This window comes from Melitaea cinxia, chromosome 25, assembly GCF_905220565.1.
Source record: "Melitaea cinxia chromosome 25, ilMelCinx1.1, whole genome shotgun sequence".
NCBI classification, from domain to species: Eukaryota; Metazoa; Arthropoda; class Insecta; order Lepidoptera; family Nymphalidae; genus Melitaea; species Melitaea cinxia.
Genome location: NC_059418.1, coordinates 11,939,463 through 11,963,037, shown reverse-complemented (window position 1 = coordinate 11,963,037; position 23,575 = coordinate 11,939,463). Strand labels below are relative to the sequence as shown.

At 37.4% G+C, this 23,575-nt stretch overlaps 3 protein-coding genes across 3 annotated transcripts in view; 2 read left to right on the top strand and 1 right to left on the bottom strand.

The window, feature by feature from the left end:
- The first annotated feature begins 430 nt into the window (after positions 1–430).
- LOC123666128 (RE1-silencing transcription factor A-like) lies at positions 431–11,560 on the top strand. Its single transcript, XM_045600335.1, has 10 exons — positions 431–573; positions 2,307–2,433; positions 2,594–2,749; positions 3,915–4,072; positions 4,740–4,884; positions 5,903–6,009; positions 6,331–6,428; positions 8,375–8,524; positions 9,450–9,958; positions 10,532–11,560. The coding sequence occupies exons 1-10, from the start codon at positions 431–433 to the stop codon at positions 11,558–11,560; spliced, it is 2,622 nt and encodes an 873-aa protein (XP_045456291.1).
- A 2,007-nt stretch (positions 11,561–13,567) lies between these two features.
- On the bottom strand, positions 13,568–15,736 carry LOC123665948 (ribonuclease H2 subunit C). Its single transcript, XM_045600172.1, has 4 exons — positions 15,424–15,736; positions 14,751–14,878; positions 14,291–14,395; positions 13,568–13,632 (listed from the first exon to the last, which is right to left on the bottom strand). Exons 1-4 carry the CDS (start codon positions 15,572–15,574, stop codon positions 13,618–13,620), a joined length of 399 nt encoding a protein of 132 aa, XP_045456128.1. The 5' UTR covers positions 15,575–15,736; the 3' UTR covers positions 13,568–13,617.
- A 5,654-nt stretch (positions 15,737–21,390) lies between these two features.
- Positions 21,391–23,575, top strand: part of LOC123666127 (GTP-binding protein 2) — a 38,057-nt gene continuing 35,872 nt past the window's right edge. The window contains exon 1 of the mRNA XM_045600334.1: positions 21,391–21,425. Coding sequence (XP_045456290.1) covers positions 21,392–21,425 — 34 coding nt within the window. The 5' untranslated portion in view covers position 21,391. The remainder of the gene's footprint in view (positions 21,426–23,575) is intronic.

Below are 23,575 nucleotides of genomic sequence, written 5' to 3'. Positions count from 1 at the left end.
TAGTATGTTGGCTCACTGATCACGAAATCTCCGAAACTATAACAGTTACAAACTTGAAATTTGGCAGAAAGGCTCCTTATAGGGTGTAGAATCCGATAAGAACGGATTTTGCGATATTCCACCGCTGAGAGGGTTTAATTGGGGTCGAGAGTTTTACTGGAAGTTTACCGGGAAAACGTTGTGACTCACTGATTTCAACGCGGGCGAAGCCGCCGGCACTGCTAGTCTGTTAAAAAAGTAACAACTGACTTTTCTAATATTTACACATTAAATACCGGCTAGTAATAATATTAAACATAAATAGCCTGTACAGCATTACTTTAAAATTTCATGATCCTGCTTAAAATAAGTAAAAAGATACACGCAATGTACACTTTGAATCGCTCTCCTGTAAAGTTGCTGTTTTTCACATCCGACGTTTTTAATAGTTATGGGCGATTTATTTGCAGATTTGAAACCGTTCAAATGCAAGTACTGCGATTACGCCTGTAGGGATAGTTCGACGCTACGCAAGCACGAGGAGAGACACGTGGGCATATCGAGGCGTTATCAGTGCAAAATGTGTGATAAGAGGTATGGAAATTGCTTTTTTATTTATTTATTTACGACGCCGCGTTGGCGCAGCGGTCACAGCCATGGATTGTGCCTGTTGCGCTGGCGGTTGCGGGTTCGATCCCCGCACATGACAAACATTTGTATTGACCATACACGTGTTTGCCGTGGTCTGGGTGTTTGTGCAGTCCTTGTGGGTCTCCCCACCGTGCCTCGGAGAGCACGTTAAGCCGTCGGTCCCGGTTGTTATCATGTACACCTGATAGCGATCGTCACTCATAGTAGGGAATTTATCCGCCAACCCGCATTGGAGCAGCGTGGTGGATTAAGCTCTGATCCTTCTTTTACATGGGGAGAGAGACCTATGCCCAGTAGTGGGATATTACAGGCTGAAGCGTATTTATTTATTTATGTACTAAAACAACGTTAAAGAACAAGTTGCGCAAAAGGCGGCGTTAAAGCCAGTCTTATCTAATAATTAAAATAATTATTTGTACACTTCCTAACCGCTTTTCTATGCGCTGTCCTATACCCAAAGGTCGTCTGGAAGAAATCGCTCTATTAGCGATAAGACCGCCTTTGTGCATCTTCCTCTAATTGTACTACTTTTGTTTGCATCTTTTAATGGTGTGCAATAAAGAGTATTATTATTATTATTATTATTATCTAGAACAGAATTAAGAAAAAAAAAATGGCAGTTATAGAGACGGCCGTGGAAGTGAAAACTTAGAACATTTAGTGTTAGAATTTGTATGTCGGTGACGTAGATTTCACAAATCAAAAGAGCGTCTAAGGCGCAGCGCATGTGACGCGAACCCATAGGATATTACCCTTTTTTTACGTGGGGAAAATCCATCATGGATACCCTCCAGCGCAGAGGCGCCAGAGGGTTATGTCAGACTCCTACTGACTACAAACCACCACGTGTGAGCAGTCGTCCGCCTGGGTGTGGCGAGATGGGGTCGCGCTAGCATTCGCCACCTCGCCCCGGGATAAGATATTCCCCTACCAAAAAGTGTCCAACGCGTCTCTAAAGAACTTTCCACTTCAAAAAACGTGTGTACCTTAGACCACACGACTGAAGTAAACCTTCTTTAGCTCCATCTAACGTATATCTTCCTCTCAACTTCCGTTCGCCTCGCCCGATCACACTTTTCATAACGCACATCGTGCAATCACCAGCTTATTCCACTAGTCAAGCGTTCGTAAAGAAGTTTAACTTAAAAAAGATCGGTTGATAATGTAATATACATTTTTAATTTGATCGATTCATTGATTCAGCCTGTAATTGTAATTGGCCTCTTTCTCCGTGTCATCATTTCAGCCTATCACAGCCCACTGCTGGACATGGGCCTCTACAAGTTCACGCCAAAAATGGCGCGAACTCATGTGTTGCCCATAGTCACCCCGCTGGGCAGGCGGGTTGGTGACCACAACCTGGCTTTGTCGCACCGAAGACGCTGCTGCCCGTCTTTGGCCTGTGTGTTTCAAAGCCAGCAGTTGGATGGTTATTCAGCCATCGGTCGGCTTTTTAGGTTCCAAGGCGGTTACGGAACTGTGTTATCCCTTAGTCGCTTCTTACGACACCCACGGGAAGGGAGGGGGTGGCTATATTCTTTAATGCCGTAACCACACAGGGAAGGGATTTTCTCCGTGAAGAAGAAGGATTTTTGAAAAACTACTTTCAAATTTATACTAAACAATCGGTCGCGACATATGCGCGATTATCGCTACTGATAAATCTTTTATTCCAGTTATAAAACGAAAAGTATCCTAAAGGATCACATTTCCGAAGCGCATTTGGACGTCGAAGTTAAGAACAGACCGTGTGACGAATGCGGGAAGTTGTTCAAGTCCGTTACGGCTTTGAATACTCACGTTGTAAGTACGATATGATATAAAATATTATCATCATTACAAGCTTACAAAATCAAATCTACACTAAATATTATAAAGCTGAAAATGAGAACAATGTTTTTAATAATGTAAAATAATCGATAATATTGACGTGAAATAAATGTTTTCCGTTTGATCTTTGTAGAAATTGGTTCACGACAAGATATATTCTTGTAAGTGCGACATATGCGGGGTCGAAATAAGCAATAAGTACAACATGGCGGCGCACCTCACCAAACACGTACACTTTAAACCCTTCGAATGCAGCTTTGATGGCTGTACAAAGAGATTTAAGGATAAGGTATGTGTTTTTCTCTCTCTTTCCTGTTCCCCCCCCCCTCTGTTACAGATGTACACAAAGATTTATGGATTCGGTATGTATCTCCCTTTCTCTTATTCCCCTTCTCTTTCTCCAACTTTCCGTTGCGCATTTACAAAGACGTTTAAGGTTAAGGTATAACGTTTGTTATTGAATTATTGGGTAGTATTTTCAACCGACTTCAAAAAAAGGAGGAGGTTACTCAATTCGACCGTATATGTTTTTTTTTTTTAAGGTATGTTCGGGGATAACTCCGTCGTGTATGGACCGATTTCGATAATTCTTATTTTGTTGGAAAGGAGATAGCCCTAGTTTGGTACCATGATAAGGAAACCAGGATCTGAAGATGGGATTCCAGAGAAATCGAGGGAAACTCTCGAAAATCCGCATAACTTTTTACTGGGTGTACCGATTTTGATGATTTTTAATTTAATCTAAAGCCGATGTTTATCATGTGGTCACATTTAAATTTCATCGAGATCTGATTACAACTTTTGGAGTAATCTTTGATAATGCGTATTTACTTGAAATTTTTTTCGTCTACCTACGTTGTATTACTATGTCAATATAATTGAAGTCGGTTTTTCTTCGTTATTCACACACACAATTATGTTGTGTGTTGTGCATTCTGTCGGATAGAGGGTAGAGAAAAGACCTGTACAAAATGTGAGTTTTTTTTAATCGAAGGGTGGTGCGCGTCATGTGGTCCCATTTAAATTTAATTGTGACCCGACAATTATTTTTCGACTTATATGTAATAACGCGTAGTTACTTGACTATTTTTTCGTCTACCTACATTGTATTACTTGTCGATGTAATTGATGTCGGTTATTTTTTCGTTTGCAAGCGAATACAATTATAATATTTATTATTACTCAATATCTGGAGCAGTTGAACTGGGGAAGTACCTCGACCTGACAGGAGATCACAGATAAATATTACTGCTTTCAAGCAGTGTTGTGTTCCTGTTGGTGAGTAAGGTGACCAAAGCTCCTGGGGGGATTGGGGGTAGGGTCGGCAACTTACGATGCTTCTGTTGTTGCAGGCGTCTATAAGCTACAAGCTACGGTAGCCACTTACATTCAGGTGAGCCGTACGCTCGTTTGTCGACCAAGTTGAAATGAAAGATTTTTTTAAATAATTCCAGAGTACCCTCAAAAAGCACAGTATAATACACTACCCAGACAAACAGTTCACTTGCAACTTGTGCGAGAGACGCTTCACACGGATCTGCCGTCTGAAGGTTCATATGAAGCAGCATCAGTACAAAGAGAAGTGCGTTGTTTGCGACTACTGTGGGACTAGGTGAGTTTTTTTTAACCGCCAACCAGCAATGGTGCATTGTGGTGGACTAAGCTCCAATCATTATGCAACGTGGAAGAAAGAGGCCTACGCCCAGCTGTGGGATATTACAGGCTGAATAGAGTAGGTGAGCTTAGAAACTCAACAGACTCAAAGTCCTGTTCACATTGACTAGTTGAAGTGCTTGTTGGCAATTTAAAAATTTAATTTACCTTAGAGGCCATCCATAAGTTACGTCACATGTCTTCTCCTACATTTGGAAGAGGCCTATGCCCAGCAGTGGGATATTACAGGCGGAAGCGAGCGTTTCGACACCAACAATTTATACTACGCCAACTCGAATTTTCGATAAGTTGGTTTTCTTAATGCAACTTGAATAAATGTGTTTTTTTTATTTTGTAATAATACAAATTGTGAAATTGCAATGAATAAATTAACTATTAAAGACACCAAATTTCAAATAAGTTTCCTAATTAATATAAAAGGTATCACGTTTTTCCCTTTTATAAGCCTCAATTGTAAAGTTCACTTTTATGAGCTAGCTTAGTATAAATTGCTGGTGTCGGTTTGTGCTTGTGTATTGTGTGTGTTTCCGGACACAGGAGTTAATCCTAGTGGGGGACGTTGAGTGGGGGGCGTTTATTTACTTCTTTTTATTCCATTCTTTCAGTTTCTACAATAAGAACTATCTCCGTAACCACATCAACAAGAAACATTGCATACGAGAGAAATTCATTTGCGACCACTGCGGGTTTCTTTCATACAACAAGCCGAGCATTGTGATGCACATCAAATACGGTCACGGCTCTGAAAATGTGAGTTACGTTCTACCCTCGTAACGTTCATAAAAAAAGTGTGTGTGTGTGTGTGTGTGTGTGTGCAATGCACATGGTACGCAAAGAACCTTCTCTGCCTTATTTAAATTATTTTATGGATAACCCTCTGGTATAGGATAGCCATAAAAAACACTTTTTTATATTAAATAATTTTAATTAGTAACAGAGCGCGCACATTCGGTTCGACGTCTAGGCGAGAAGAGAAAGTTAGTGTTGCCAGAGATGACAGGCCACTAAACATTTTAGTCTCTGATTCCACAGACCACACAAACACAATATATTATTTACATTACTATAAAACCATTCAATTTTTATGTTAGAATTTTTATAATGTAACACCCTCAAGGGCCTGCAGTAGTGAGTGCAGGTGTCAAAATTCTGTGTGACGCTTCAAAGTGACACTTTTTCAGAATCGTGTTATTTGAAACTCGATGAAACGAAAACACGTCATGATAGTAAAACAAATTCATAAATGTAGAGGAGAGAATGAGATGGAATACATGACTGTTCGAAACGCGTAAACTTACGACCTTTTTCACGTCTCGTCTCGGGACATATCGCAACGACCTACCTTCCTACGTATTTTCAGAAGTTTCACTTCTGCCGAGTGTCAATTGTACACACACACATACTTTGTTTTGACATTATATATATAACTCGCTGTATCGTGTGTGCGTTGCTACGCTTTTCTTGTGTCGTACCAACTCACAAACCTTTGTGGGCTCACGCACAATACTTCGCTGAAACTCCTGACATGATCAAATACAAGCAGTATTGTGTTCCTGTTGGTGATTAAGGTGACCAGAGCTCCTGGGGGGATGGGAAATAGGGTCGGCAACGCGCTTGCGATGCTTCTGGTGTTGCAGGCGCCTATAAGCCACGGTAATCGCCTACCATCAGGTGAGCCGTACGCTTGTTTGCCGACCGAGTTATATTAAAAAAAAAACATAGTTTACGATTATATATATAGATTATTTTAATGAGAATACGTTTTCAGGACAGACAGTGCAAGATATGCAAGAAGATATTCAAACTGCACAAATATTTGAAGTTGCACTACTGGAACACGCACTGCATCAAGTACAACATGGCGCCGAGGAAGCCGTAAGTGTTCAAAGTTTATAGCCATATTTATTTTAAACCATCTGACACGATGGACCATTTTTCACCAGCCCGCAGTGCAGCAGCGTGGTGGATTAAGCTCCGATCCTTCTCCTACACGGAAAAAGAGGCTTATGTCCAGCAGTGGGATGTTACAAGCTGAATCGATCAAAAACAATTCTATAAGCAATATTGGTCCAGCCACAGTCGAACCCCATTGGATTACAATACACTCCCACGGGATTAAAATGTCGAATGATTTTTATTTATTCCGTTGACTTATATTTAATAAATAATCTAAAGAGTTTTTCTGTGTTATTTCAGGAAACAAAAAAGGCAGAAATTGATAATAATAAAGGAAGAGGCCAGCGATACTAAAGAGATGGAACTGCTGCATGAAGTCAAAGTCGAACCTCTCAGCGGTGAGTTTAGTGATTTCCCGCGGTTTCCCTTGCTTCGCTTCAGCATGTAACATACCACTACTGGGCCTCTTTCCTCATGTAGGAGAAGGATCAGAGCTTAATCCACCGCGCTGCTCCAATGCGGGTTGGCGGATATATTCCCTACTATGAGTAACGATCGCTATCAGGTGTAGATGATAACAACCGGGACCGACTGCTTAACGTGCTCTCCGAGGCACGGTGGGGAGACCCACAAGGACTGCGCAAACACCCAGACCACGGCAAACACCTGTATGGCCAATACAAATGTTTGTCGTGTGCGGGGATCGAACCCGCAACCGCCAGCGCAATAGCCACAATCCATGGCTGTAACCGTTGCGCCAACGCGGCGTCCCTTGCTTAAAAGTGTGTTAATATCTCAGGGCCTGTTTGATCGGTTGTGGATAACGCTATTTGACAGTTGACGATCTCCAACAGATAAGTTTTTCTACTATATTTATGAGATATTTCTGTTCGCAAGTATGAATCGTAAAGTTGTAGTTAAGTTGTTGTTTACGTTAGTCTAACGACCCGTATGGTACAGTTTATGGAGCTTGGAGAGAATGAGGACGATCGCTGTAGAAAATAGTGTCCCGGAAATATCGACGAAATAGCGTGGCGCTGCGAGCGCTGAATTGTGTGAAAATTTGTACAATGTACATTATTCAACTAACTTATAATAATAATTATAATAAAAATAATAATCGTTTATTCACACTCACATACATCGATACACAGACAACTTAAAGACTAGACAAAAAAAAACCAAATTACAAGATAACTGCTCCATTGAACTATAACCGTGTAGTTGTTACAATTAATTAATTAATTTGGAAACAATGTGCATACTACGCAACTAAGATAAAACACAATAATTTTACAAAAAATAATATAATTATTATAATAACTTCATCTACTTGTACTCATAAGCACATGGCATAAATAACTAACTTCACAGACAATACTTACCGACCGTAGCGCGACTGGTGGCTGAAAAATGAACTATAATTATGTACAAATTTTCATGGACAGGCGGGCTATGCTTTAGTACGTAGCGATCGTTTTTCTCTCCAAGCTCCAGCCTCCATGGTACAGTCTGTGTTGAGAGATGACATGTGAAGAAAGGTCACGAGGGATATAGACGAATCAAATAACGCCATCTATCGGAACCCAATAGGGTTACATCTCGTTCAACACATTTGTCTCCTCATATTTTTCTCATACCTGATATGAAAATCGATTATTAAGAAGTAACCTGCTGTGTGGTTACGGTACTAAAGAATTTAGCCACCCCCTCTCTTCCCGTGGGTGTCGTAAGAGGCGACTAAGGGGTAACACAGTTCCACTACCACCTTGGAACTTGAAAAGCCGACCGATGGTGAGGGAACCATCCAACTGGCTTTGAAACACACAGGCCGAAGACGGGCAGCAGCGTCTTCGGTGCGACAAAGCCAGCCCTGCGGTCACCAACCCGCCTGCCCAGTGTGGTGACTATGGGCAACACACATAAGTTCACGACATTTTTGGCGCGAACTTATGACGGCCTATGTCCAGTAGTGGACTGCGAAAGGCTGATGTGATGAAAATTACAGTTATTTGTATACAAATTTAGTTAGCAACGGTGGACTTATCTCTAGGAGCGATCTCTTCCAGCCAACCTGTGGTAGTGGAACTAATGTCACATAGCAGGCTAAGAGAGTGCAGTAATGTAGACATCGTACAGATTCTTGAAAATAAAAACCTAATTAAATAATATTCATAACATCATGCAATATACATATACATACTACATATAATATACTATCATACACACCACTACTTATATAAGAATATACACATAAATATTACATATATATTTATATAAAATACATAAATATTATACAATACACAATCACAATCTTAATAATCAAACTTTAATAACATTTTAGATTCGGAACAAGGCTCGGGGACAGAGAAACGTTCGAAGAACTTTGGCGCGGACGCTTCGAGAGTCAGACGCGACAAAACAAACAAACGGTCGATAAGGTTCGAGGACTTCTTCATCGAGCATATTATGAAGCCGAATGATAATGTTCAAGGTGAGATTTGTATATCAAAATCTTGTGTTAGTTAAACAGACAAACAGACAAAAATTCTAAAATCTATATTTTTGGCTTCGGTATCGATTGTAGATCACACCACAAGTATTCTTAAAAAAAAATATTCAATGTACAGTTTTGACTTTCCTACCATTTTATTATATGTATAGATATCTTATATATAAAATTCTCGTGTCACAATGTTAGTTAACACGCTCCTCCGAAACGGCTGGACCGATTTTTATGAAATTTTGTGTGCATATCGGCCAACATCTATTTTTCATACCCCACAGTTATAAGGGAGGGGGGAATTAAGGGGGTTAATAGCATATATGGCAAAAAAACGTTTGCGAGGTCAGATAATTAAAATGTATGTATAAATAAATATGTATGTATGTTTAACACACACATGTGTCGTCTGTTCTTAAGATAAGCAACTTAATGCTTGTGTTATGATAACTGGCCTAATAGAACCACATCCCAGACCTGCCAGACCTTTATTTTTGTGATAGATAAAATGTATACGTTTCAGCCTGTAATATCCCACTACTGGGCATAGGTCTCTTTCCCCATGTAGGAGAAGGATCAGAGCTTAATCCACCACGCTGCTCCAATGCGGGTTGGAGGATATATTCCCTACTATGAGTAATAAACAACCGGCACTGACGTGCTCTCCAAGGCTTAAGAGTTTTAAATAAATAAATTTCTAAAATAAAAGTAGCCTAAGTTACTCCTTACTACATCAGCTATCTGCCTGTGAAAGTCCCGTCAAAAGTCAGACAGGCAAAAATTGTAAAAAATGTCATTTTGGTATATGTACCGTGTACACATTCATATGCATTTAGTAAAAAGCGATTATTTTAATATTACAAACAGACACTTCAATTTTAAAATATTTAAATTACAAAATGTATTCTATTTCTAGCAAAAATCAAAATCGTAAACGGTAGACAGTTGGACGAAATATACAATAATTTAATTATAGAAGAGAAAATGGAAACCGCGAAAGAAAATACGAAAGAATCTATAGAAAATAGTTTAGAAATGATTGAACGGAATAATGAATCAAGTGCCACAGGAAGAATTGATACCAACAATGAATCAAATGGCGACGAAAGAATTGAACAAAATAATGATTCAAATCGCAGAGAAGCAAATGAACATAAAAACGAACCAAGTGTCAAAGAAGTAATTGAACAAAATCGCGAATCAATTGACAAAGACGGAATAAATGAAAATAATGATTCAATTTTGGGAAGTGATCGAGGCGATGATGATAACGTAGGAAACGATGATTCGGATTACGTTAATGAAGATCGTGAGAATAAAGATTTAGTTGAAAATGATTCTTCGAATCCAGATCACGTTAATGATAAAAGCGCACAGTCGAAGAGAATCAAAATCAATACGCACCAGTGTTATGTTTGTTTTAAGGTGAGTGTTGTTGCTTTATATACGGTAGGAGAGAGAGAGGGTAAGAGATATTTCAGCCTATCGCAGTCCACTGCTGGACACAGGCATGTGTGTTGCCCATAGTCACCACGCTGGGCAGGCGGGTTGGTGACCGCAGGGCTGGCTTTGTCGCACCGCACTTCAATTTTATTTATATGTATAGATAGGATTACATTTGCACTTTATAACCGACTTCCAAAAATGAATGTATGTTTCTTCAGAACTTTCTACTGGACTGGACCGATTTCGATTATTCTAATTTCAATCGTAAGATGGTGCGTATCAAGTGATCCCATTTAATCTTAATTGAGATCTAACAAGTACTTTTCGCGTTATATCTAATATCGTGTATTTACTTGATAATTTTTTCGTCGACCTACGTTGTATAATATCGCGTAACTTTTCACTGGGTGCACCGATTTTGATGATTCTCATTTTAATTGAAAACTGATGCTCGTCTTTGATAACGTGTATTTATTTGACTATTTAATTGAAGCCGGTTTTTTTCCGAGCAAACATAATTTTTTCTAATTTTTTTTTTTTTTCTTTCTACAGCTCTACGAAACTAAGGACAAGTTAATAGCTCACTGCCAGGAACATTTCGACGTTTGCAACATTAATATGCTAAAGAAGTGTCCGCTATGCGACTATGTCACCCAACTGAGTCTCCCGAGGCATATGTTACTAGTACACAAAATAAATATCAAAATTAACTACGGAAAGATCAGGGAGAGGAAAAATAATAATAACGGCTCGAGATTCTATTACAACGTCGACAGTGAAAAGATTAAGGAAATTGAGATTATACCAAGTATCAAGAATCTTAACAGACGAGCTTATGTCGAGTTGGATAAACGAAAAAGGGAAATGAACAACAAAACTATTACGAAGACTAAATTAGTGAAGAAAAAAGGTGAATGGATTGTCGAAAAGGTGAAAATCGATGCTAAATCAAGCGAAGTAGTCTTGCCCGAAATGGAAAATTCGGATTATTTGGGGGAGATGAAACTTTTGTACAGAAAAGCGAAAAATAATGGACAGAAAATGCTCTTTCCTTGCAATAAGTGCGAGAAAGTTTGTCAAACTTTGAGCGCTTTAAAGTTGCACACGAGAAAACACGATCCAAATAAAAAGCCGTTCAAGAAAAAAGTTTGGAAGCACAAACTAAGTGAGGAGCAATTGATGAAAATGAACGAAAAACCGGTTTTATCGAATACGAATCGATACGAAAAACCGAAACCGATAATAAACAAACATAAATGCGATCCGAAACTGAAGGAATTCTACGAGAATAACATCAAAGGCGGCGACATCGAGTTTTGGCATTTTTTGAAGATTTTCAACAAAATGTCGAGAGAAAATGTCAACGATTTTACCGATTTGGAAAATCGTAGGGAATACGGGATACATTTGAGTGTACCATCGAAAGATTCTCTCAAAGTTAAACGGAAGACAATAATAAAAGATCGGCCAGTTAAAAATGCCTTTGAGCGTAAAGTTATGATTAGTAAAAAAGATTATCAAAAGAGAAAGGCTATGATTGATATTTTGAGACGAAATTTACCTCAAAATAAACCCAATTAACTACAGCTTTTAGTACCTGTCTGATAAGTTACTGATACGTCTAATATCGTGTGTGATACTGCAACGACGCGTAACACTTGCTTACACCGCGTAAATGCGAAAAAATCAAAAGTGAGATTTCGTACGTAGAAGCTCTTTATAGCAGTTGGAATCGTCGCATGAGTCAGAGTACTTTCTTCGAGAAAACTGTTTCAAATAATAAATCGGGACCAGCCCGACTGGGGCAGTACCTCGATCTTACAGGTTACAGCTAAATAATACTGCTTTCAAGCAGTGTTGTGATCCTGTGGTGAGTAAGGTGATCAGAACTCGTGGGATTGGGGATAGGTTCGGCAACTTGCGATGCTTCTGCTGTTGCAGACGTCTATAAGCTACGGTAATCGCTTACCATCAGGTGAGCCGTACGCTTGTTTGCCGACCTTTTTTTATGTCACTAGGGACCTAGTTACCTAGACCTAGTCTGTTAGAGGCCTCGCGACCTGGACCACGCTAGATTCAGTAGCCTGGGAAGGTTCAGCATCTCAGTCATAAAGATTTCAGTATGAAGTCTATTAAAAGAATTCTAACATGGCGGCCCTTCGGTTACGCGGTATTGCGGTATTGCAGTATCGCCGACGATACAGTTATCAAAAGCTACTGATAAGTCACATCTGAGACATCATAGCCTAAGTAACTATCTAGTTGTCAAACATACTCGTATAACGGAAACTAAAAGTAACTAATGTTTTTATCTGTTACAAAATCAAACACCACTGTCTGTCAGATTAAACAAAAAAGCTGTATTATTAGGTTAACAGTCCCTGATAGACTATCAGTATGATACGATATGCAAATAGTTTTAAGAATACTAATATTTGTATATTGGCAATATTATTTGTACCAGTAAATAATTATAACAAATTATTTAGTTACGTTGTAAGTGCAATATAACACTGAGGCCAAATTACATAAGTTATTGATAAAGTCTCAGATATTTTATTATCTTTCTGCAATTTGTATTTTATCAAATATTTCATACTAGCGACCCGCCCTGGCTTCGCACGGCTACATAAAAATCCGTATCCTTTACTATATTATGTATGTATTATACATATATATCTGGATTCCAGATAGATTCTCCCTGGAATCCAGATATATTTTTATTTGGAATTTTCAGCACGGAAACTACATCACAATCAGTGAAATTATTTACGTTTATTAATTAGGAAATGCTTTAGGTTTAGTTTTTAATACGTTGTTATTAGACATAGTAAAAATATATTTTTTTTGTTGATTTTTTTTTGTAACTACCCTCAGTACCTCATATCGAAATAACCTAAAATAAATATCCTGACTGTCACAAATATGGTAAATATTCCGTTTTTAACCGACTTCCAAAAAAGGAGGAGGTTCTCAATTTTTTTTTTTTTTTTTTATGTATGTTACATCAGAACTTTTGACCGCGTTGACCGATTTCAACAAATTTTGTTTTAATCGAAAGGTGGTGTGTGCCAATTGGTCCCATTTAAATTTATTCGAGATCTAACAACTACTTTTCGAGTTATATCTAATAATGCGTTTTTACTTGACGCTTTTTTCGTCAACCTACGTTGTATTATACCGCATAACTTTCTACTGGATGTAACGATTTTGATAATTCTTTTTTTGTTGGAAAGGGGATATTCCTAGTTTGATACCATGATCCAGGAAAAAGGAAACCAGGATCTGATGATGGGATCCCAGATAAATCGAGGGAAACTCTCGAAAATCCGCAATAACTTTTTACTGGGTGTACTGATTTTGATAATTTTTAATCTAATCGAAAGCTGATGTTTATCATGTGGTCACATATAAATTTTATCGAGATCTGATAACTACTTTTTGAGTAATCTTTGATAACGCGTAGTTGCTTGACTATTTTTTCGTCGATCTACGTTGTATTACTTGTCGATGTAATTGAAGTCGGTTTTTTTTCGTCTGCGAGCAAACACAATTATTTGAATGAATTTTAGTTATAAAATAACCATGTTAATTTTAAAATCGTATATTCAAATTTTTATTCTTATTTATTATTATGTTTAGTCTCCATGAATCTGTAACAAAAAACATGGATTGGATGTAATAATATATGAATGAACACCCAGACCGTGGCAATCGTCTGTATGACCAATACAAATGTCTCTCGTGACCGGGCATCGAACCCGCGACAACGTCGTCAAAATTATTGAATAGTCAATATCAATGCCTCCTATACATATGAAGATTATAAAAGAAGAAATAAAAGAGAATATTAAATGAAAACAAAGATCTGATCTTATTATTTAATGAATACTAATATTATAAAGCTGAAGATTGTTTGAACGCGCTCATCCCAGGAGCAACTGGTTCCAATTGAAAAAAATTTTTTTTTATACATCTAGGTCGGCAAACAAGCGTACGGCTCACCTGATGGTAAGCGATTACCGTAGCTTATAGACGTCTGCAGCACCAGAAACATCGAAAGCGCGTTGCCGACCCAATCCCCAGTTCTCCCCAGGAGATCTGGTCACCTTACTTACCATACTCACCAGCAGGAACAACATACTGAAAGCAGTATAATTAAGCTGTGATCTTCTGTAAGGTCAAGGCACTTACCCAGTCGGGCTGCTCTACATTTTGAACAGGATATCGCCTGCTGTACCCTACCTCAGATTGTTTTTGAACAAAGGAACGTATTTGAATATAGGAATTATCGATTTTTATAATACTCACAGCTTCAGCAATATCAATCCATTCCATAGCTCTGAACAAATTGTCATTTTTTGATGGTTTTTTATCCCAGTTCCAATAGTTTAGTTCTTTGAAACCGCCGGCCACCTGTGGATTTAGAATTTTGTATTGATTTATTATAAAGCTATGGTTTGCTTATTGCGATGTTTCCGAGGGGAAGAAAGGTGAATTTCATTAATTTAGGAGGCTGCCTTCTGTGTATGGTATGCGGATGGTAAGCCATTACCGTAGCCTGCCGCCTGCAACACCACAAGCTATGCAAGTCGCCGACCCTACCTCCAACCCTCCCCAGAGCTCTGGTCACCTTAATCGCACAGGAACACAACTGCTTGAAAGCAGTATTATTTTGCTGTGATCTTCTGTAAGGTCGTGGTACTTCCTCAGTCGGGCTGCTCCAGATTTTGAGCAAGCCCTATCTGTTGAATTTTGTGGTGTACCTTACTTGAAATTTTCGTTCAGCGTCCTCAGCGAGGGGCCTCTTTGCTTCGGTGACTACAATAGCCCTGTAACCGTCTGGTAGATTCATTTTGACTCCATCGAGATTGTGTCCTCGGAAGGTAGCTGTTAGTTCTGTAATATAATTATTTGTAATATAACCAAAAAAAAATATAGAAGAAATTAAAAATTACAAATCATATCTTTTCATTACTTAAACTTTATAAATTAAAAAAAAAAACCTTATACTTTTCAAGACAAGCAACAAAAATTTTACAATGTTGAACAATGGGCTGTATGGATTATAGTCCTTTGCCTTTCCCTATTGGGGATAAATTTTAAAACAACATGTTGAACAATGAAAAAGCAATCAAATTATTTTTATAATATTTCAGGGAATATGAATGCTTTATTTACTATTTACGTAAGTTTTTCTTTCTATTACCAAATTCATTGAAAGTCTGGCCCCTAAGCAAAATCTAATTTAGGTATTAAAAACTGTTTGATGGCTAATAGGGCAAAAATATTTCATCCTTTTATTATAGCTTGTAACATCCCACAACTGGACATAAGCCTCTTCCTCCACGTAGGAGAAGCATCGAGCTTAATCCACCACGTTGCTCCACTCAAGTGGGCGGATCAATTTACGCAACTTAATACTGATTTAAAATTAATTTCACCTCCTCCATTATCCGCGACGTACGGCTCGAAGTATTTGCTAACATTAGCGGGTCCGTCTTCTTCTATATTACACGGTACGAAGTGAGCGCGTTGCTCGAACACTTCTTTATTTTCACTTTTGTTCAAATTATTTTCAACTTGTATCGACATTTTGTACCAAGTACCAACACTAAACTTTACACATAAACAGTACTTATTGTTTATTCAATAACTTACTTGAGATATGAATGAAAATGGCTTTCAAATGAATTAGAATTTTTCGCGCGGAAATTCATTCAACTCAAATGACAGTTTTGACTATTGACCACAGAGTACTTTGTATATATACTTATACTAGCTGACCTGGCGAACTTCGTATCACCTTATTTTTTTCTGAAATATAATAATAACATAATATATCAAAATAAAATATAGCCTATCTTTTAAGTTGGATCAAACTGCACACGGTGTGCAAATTTGACTAAAATGGGTTAAGTAGTTTACGAGTCCATTGAGGACAAACATTGTGACACGAGATTTATATATATTACTAGCTGACCTGGCGAACTTCGTATCACCTTATTTTTTTCTGAAATATAATAATAACATAATATATCAAAATAAAATATAGCCTATCTTTTAAGTTGGATCGAACTGCACATGGTGTGCGAATTTTATTATAATTGGTTAAGTGGTTTAGGAGTCCATTGAGGACAAACATTGTGACACGAGATTTATATATATTAAGATATAAGATAAGATATATAAGTTTCTGTGTCCAAGTGTATAGGAAACTATTGACTGTTGTATTGAGAGCAAGAAGCTTTTATCTTCTTAAACATTTCTTGATTGAGAGCAAATTGAGAATACGAATTACAGATATAAATTTAGTGTATTTCTACAGATTATAATAAGAAAAAGAAACAGAAATGGAAGAACATTTTTATTTTATTTTCAATAAATGTTGATAATTTATAAATATTTAACAAGAAATGTAATAATTCTCAGACCATTCTCAGGCATAGTAAGTTACAAATAATATAAAATAAAACTAAATAATTAATTTAATGATGAGGTTCTTTCATGTTATTTTATTATGGGCAAAAATTAATAGTGTATTATTTAAGTAATTTAAAGTTAAGAAAAACTTTAACAAATTTTAATTCTGCAAACATGATTACATAATATAAATGTTTTAGTATTAAAGTTTTCAATAAAATGTACAAGAAAATATAACATTGCCTTTTGTGTATGGTATGCAGCGGCCATGCAGCGGATGGTTAACTTTAAGGGTTGCCACCGCAAATATTATCGATTCAATATTTTGAGTCAAGAAAGTTAGGTAGATTAGATGTCAAAATATTTCATCAGCCGAAGTGGGGATTTCAGAAATTTCATAATATGAACAATAATTACAATATTGTGTAGGTAATTGTAACAGCTAAATCCTGACATTACAAATAAAATGTAAGTGTGAGACCGTCACTATCACAAAATCAATACCAGTTGTATTGTCTCAATTTGTTGTTTGAACAGTTGAAAATATTATTGTTATCGTTACATCATTGTACATAATTTGGCAACGGTAACGCTTGTGTACAGAAATTGTTTGTTCGCATAGTGTTGGCGAGTGCAAAAGGTTTAATGTGACCTTGAACTCGGATCCCAACAGCTGTTAAGTGTGAGTACCTACTTTATTACTTATTTATATTTTGAAAAAGACTTTCTTAATGTCACCTTTACTTATTCATATTCTAGGTAGAATGAAAAAAAAAATTAAATAAAGATACTGACATTATGCCAATTTTCGTCATTTTTTTTTTATATTTTTGGTAACATCTAATCGTAAATCTGCAACAATTAAATTCCCTCTTACATTATAATATATTTATACGACCTCCTAACTTTGTTTTCAAGTAAATACTCTTTGTTCCTACAATTACACAAATAAGTTTGTAATTAATTAAAAAAAAAAAAAACTAATTTTTAATATATAAAGTTCATAAAGTAACAAAAGAAAAGTTAAATTGTTTACATCTTAAATAATTACAACAATAAATTAAGTATTTCATAAACAACGAAACAATGAATATAGTTTTTTAAGGTTTTAAATGCATTGAAAAAATCATCAATATTTCTCCTTAGTCTGACATTTCAATGCTTAAATGAAATACAACAAAAAAAAATCAGGTATAAAAAAACAGTTTTTTTAAATGATTAAAACTAAGAATACTATTCTATCCTAAATAAAATGCATTAACTAGCAAAATGTAATTAAAATGTATTTTTATAATTAATTAAAATAAGTATGTATATGTATATTTTGAATTTTTAATTTAAAATAATGTATTATCATATTGTTGGCAAGTTTTAAATAATGCTGAGGTAATTGCTATCTAACAGAATCTACATTCTAGGCAGGCTTTCAAGTGATATTACAATAAAATGGTGAAATATTACAGTTGTATTTATTGCATCATATTTTAATTTTTTTTTAAACAAATTAATTTAAAAAAAACAAAAAAACTACACGTCAAAAAACTTAATTTTTTTAAAAATATAAATTCTTATTTTAAAAAGTAGACAAAGAAAAGATTTTTTTTTTTTTAATTTTAAAGCATTCAGTTTGTTCATTTGATCATAATTTAAATTATATATTAAAACTAGCTGACGTGGAATATTTTGTTCTGCCACATGGGACACATTATCACCTAAGGCTATATTAACATTGCCTATGACCTATTCTCAGACCCAACAAATATACACAAAATATTTCATAAAAATCAGTTAAACTCTTTTAGAGGAGTCGGATAAGAAAAACTATGCAGATAATAAATTAAAATATAATTACCATATTTATAAATAATACACAATTATTTTGAAACGGCAATTAAGTTTGCAGTCAGGATGTTGAAAAGAAACCAAATAATTATTTATTGATTTCATACCGCCGCCATGGTATAAGTCATGGATTGTGCCTATTGCGCTGGCGGTTGCAGATTCGATCCCCACACATGACAAACATTTGTATTGACCATACAGGTGTTTGCTATGATCTGGGTGTTTGTGCAGTCCTTGTGGGTCTCCCCACCGTGCCTCAGAGAGCACGTTATGCCGTCGGTCCCGGTTGTTATCATGCACACCTGATAGCGATCGTTACTCATAGTAGGGAATATATACAGCCCGCAGTGGAGCAGCGTGGTTGATTAAGCTCTGATCCTTCTTCTACATGGGGAAAGAGGCATATACCCAGTAGTCGGATATTACAGGCTGAAGCGATCATATTAACACAAAAATTATCTTATAACAAAGACTGTTTTACTCGAAGTGGGACTAAAGAGTGATCAAAATAATGTTACAATTAATAAAGTTAGAAATTAAAACAATGGGCCATTGAAAGGCCAATACAGGGAACTCGTGAGGTCGTCGCCTGGGAAACTATCAGTTTGTTACATCAGCGTATTCGTGGGATTAGGGTTCCGTAATTCGGCAAAACAGTACAAATAATCATTTATACTACAGATTACATCTATATAGACCGCTACTGTGCCGCGTAGGGTCCAAAATTATGTTTGTTTTCTAAGAAAAAGAAAAATTAACTTCAATTTACTTATGCAAGTAATAAAATGAGAACACCGTCAACATTGTCCTGGGGGGAATTGGAGGTAGGGTCGGCAACGCGCTTGCGATGTTTCGTGTTGCGGACGTCTATAAGCTACGGTAATCGCTTACCATCAAATGAGCCGTATGCTTGTTTGCTGACCTAGTACCATAAAAAAAAAACCTTTTTTGCCGACCTAGTCATAAAAAAAAGTTATCAGTCGATTAAATATACATTATTAGGGATGAGTCAAAAACCTACTTGTCAGATTTCGACTTGGGACTACATGATAGGCACTAGCTTCCGACTAGAAAAAGAATTATCCAAATCGGTCCACCCAGCAAAAAGTTATGAGGTACCATATAAAAAAATACAGTCGAATTGATAACCTCCTTTTTTGAAGTCTGTTAAAAAGAGGTAAACACACATTAAAACACACACATCAGCCTATCGCAATCCACTACTGGACATATAGGCCTCCCCAAGTTCGCACCCAAAATGGCGTGAACTCGTGTGTTTTGCCCATAGTCACCATGCTGGGCAGGCGGGTTGGTGACCGCAGGGCTGGCTTTGTCGCGTCGAAGACGTTGCTGCCCGTCTTCGGTCTGTGTATTTCAAAGCGAGCAGTTGGATGGTTATCCCGCCATCGGTTTGCTTTATAAGTTCGAAGGTGGTAGTAGAACTGTGTTATTCCTTAGTCGCCTCTTACGAAACCCACGGGAAAAGAGTGGCTGGCTATATTCTTCGCTGCAGTAACCACACATGCTACACATTAAAAAAATGCAACCAAATTGAGAAGTTGCTTTTTTCTTTAAAGTCAGCCAGTAAAGTAAAAAACACAAAACAAAGAACCTTTTTCATTTTATCTTTATTATGATTATAAAAGTTGAATATTTGTTTGAGTTATCTGTAGATTAGTGTTTAAGTAATAATTCCGTTCTGCTGACTAAAATTACTGTAACAAAGTTGCGTCATAACGAAATATGATCTTAATATTAATCATAAAATATAATCTACATTGTATGTAACATACTGATTAACTAACATCAAAAAAGGAGGTTTGGTAATCTTTAGTACCTATATTGTTTTTGTTCGATTCATCATCATCATTTAGCCTATCGCAGTGTACTGCTGGACATAGTCCTCCAAAAGTTCGCGCCAAAAATGGAGTGAACTCATGTGTTTTGCCCATAGTCACCACGCTGTGGCGGGCTGGTGACTAAATTAATAATAATCAACTTCTAAGGGCATAAGTTGCTGTTATATGTAACGAGAGGACACTGGCTTCTGCAATACAGCACTGCTATTGCAGGGGCCAGGGTAATTTTTTCGTTGTATGAATTCTGATTGTGTCCAATAAAAATTATTATTATAATAAATTGCATTATATATTTAAAACAATACTACGAAGAATTAGGGGAAAGAAAGTGCCTTAGCATGTCTATGTCCCTTTGAACTAGAACTGCCGGACGTCCAAGATAGCGATGTCTAGATGTCATGCAAGAGATCGCGCGAAGTGGAGACGCGTTAGTTGGAAGGCAGACCCTGGCAATAAAAGTCGGTAATAATAATGCCAAGCAAATGAAGTTTCACTTCAGCCTGTAATATCCCACTACTGGGCATAGGCCTCTTTCCCCATGTAGGAGAAGGAGCTTAATCCACCACGCTGCTCCAGTGCGGGTTGGCGGATATATTCCTTACTATGAGTAACGAGCGACGGCTTAACGTGCTCTCCGAGGCACGGTGGGGAGACCCACAAGGATTGCACAAACACCCAGACCATGACCACACACCTGTATGGCCAATACAAATGTTTGTCATGTACGGGGATCGAACCCGCAACCGCCAGCGCAACAGGCACAATCCATGACTGTGACCGTTGCTCAACGCGGCGTCAAATGAAGTTTATTAAACCAATAACAAAGGCTACGTAAGGTTTGGAGTAAGAAGGAAGGGGGGGGGGGGGGGGTAAATAGAGGTTACCTCGCGTTTTGTAGGACGGTCAAAAATATTCAAAATTTGCGTTATGTACTTGGATGGATAAACATTACGACAGTATAAATGAGAGGAATTTTGTTATGTAATAAATATATCTCAACGGCTAAAACGGAAACACGAGTTGGCAACATAACATATAAATAAAAAGAATTTACAAATCGCGCCAAAAACGTTAATACGTCGCCATGGGTGAAAAAAGCCGAGTGTGCTTTAGACCACACGAAAGTAAATCTTTAGTTCCTACAGTAGATATACGAACGGGGCGAGGTGGCGAATGCTAGCGCGACCCCATCTCGCCACACCCAGGCGGACGACTGCTCACACGTGGTGGTTTGTAGTCAGTAGGAGTCTGACATAACCCTCTGGCGCCCACTCGCTGGAGGGTATCCATGAAGGATTTTCCCCACGTAAACAAAAAAAAAGGTAATATACGAAACGTAACTATCTCTCTATCTTCACTCACTTCTATCTCCCTCTTCAACTTCCGTTCGCCTCGCCCGATAACACTTTTCGTAGCTCTCTCGTCACGCATCCACCAGCTTACCCCCCAAGTCAAGGAAGAAGTTTTACTTCATAAATGGCTTTTTGAACCGACTTCCAAAAAAGGAGGAGGTTCTCAATTCCATTGTATTTTTAACCGACTTCCAAAAAAGGAGAAGGTTCTCAATTCGACTGTATTTTTTTTAACCGACTTCCAATAAAAGGAGGAGGTTCTCAATTCGACTGTATTTTTTTTTTTTTTTTTTATGTATGTTACATCAGAACTTTTGATCGGGTAGACCGATTTCGACAAATTTTGTTTTAATCGAAAGGTGGTGTGTGCCAATTGGTCCCATTTAATTTTTATTTGAGATCTAACAACTACTTTTCGAGTTATATCTAATAATGCGTTTTTACTTGACGCTTTTTTCGTCGACCTACGTTGTATTATACCGCATAACTTTCTACTGGATGTACCGATTTTAATAATTTTTAATTTAATCGAAAGCTGATGTTTGTCATGTGGTCACATATAAAATTTATTGAGATCTGATAACTACTTTACTTAACGGTTTCTTTTTCGTTTGCGAGCAAACACAATTATTGGTCCTTCTAACTGTACTGTTACTGATATAACGCCTTGCAGAGCACAGAAGGAAATTTGCGGCTCAAAATATGAAGCAGCCTGACTGGGGAAGTACCTCGACCTTACAGAAGGTCACAGCTAAATAATACTGCTTTCAAGCAGTTGTGTTCTGTGGTGAGTAAGGTTATCAGAGCTCCTGGGAATTGGGGATAGGGTCGGCAACGCGCTTGCGGTGCTTCTGGTGTTGCAGACGTCTATAAGCTACGGTAATCGCTTACCATCAGGTGAGCCGTACGCTTGTTTGCCAACTAAGTTATATAAAGAAAATGAATTTCGTTGATACATTTCTACCGTTCATTTTTACTAGCCAATAATTCGCAGATAACATAAGCAACATGATAGCATGTTGACGTTGTTACAAAATTAAAGCCGTCATATACAGGGTTCGGCACTCGAAGTGTTACTAATACAAAATGCTGTAATTTTGTTAATTATGAGCATATTTATTTTAAAACTTTAGTATCGAAAAGAAAACATATAAAATAAATAAAAAAGAAATTATTGTTCAATATGACCACCTTTAGCGCGGATAACAGCATCGAGTCTGACCGAGAAGGCTTCACACGCTTCACGAATGTGGTCTGCTGGTATTTTGTTCCATTCTCGGCGGAGAGCAATCTTTAAGGCGTCGACCGTCACATATTTTTTTGTTGATACTTTGGCTTCTAGAATTGACCATATAGAAAAATCCATTGGGTTTAAGTCCGGGGAATATGGTGGCCATTGTTGCGAAGAAATGAAGCTCGGAACATTTTCTTGTAAAAAAATTTGGGTTTCACGTGCTTTGTGGGATGGTGCCGAGTCTTGTAGAAAGGTCCAATGATTTCTACCAAATTGTTTACGTGCCCAAGGTAACAAAGCATCGTTTAAAATGTTTTTACGGTAGATCTGCTGGTTTATCTTTACACCCTGGTCAATGAAAACAAGAGGTGAGCGTCCCGTGGCAGTTACCGCAGCCCAAACCATCACAGATGCTGGTGCTTGCTTTCGCAAGGCAATTCGTTGGTCTAAATTGTCATTTGATTTACATTTTAACCATACGCGATCATTTTGTTTGTTCACATATTGCTGAACCGTAAAAAAATTTTCATCGGAAAATACCAAATTTTCAAGCATGCCACCAACGTGCAAGAACTTTAAGTTCTTAGCTCTTTTTAGACGAGTTGCCTTTTGTGCAAGTGTTAGGTCTTGCACTTTTTGTAATTTGTAGGGCTTCAGTTGAAGTTTATTTTTCAATATGTGTCCTATGCTCCGGGCAGATACATTAAGACTTTTCGCCAATTTAACTGCGCTTTGTCGTGGATTTCGTTCAATTCTAGCCTTTACCTTTCGAACCATTTCTGATGATGTTGCTGTTGTTGGATGTCCACCTCCATGGCGTTTTTTAATGCTATCCGTATCATTGTAACGCGTGATGGTCCGATACACAAACATTTTGTTCAAATGT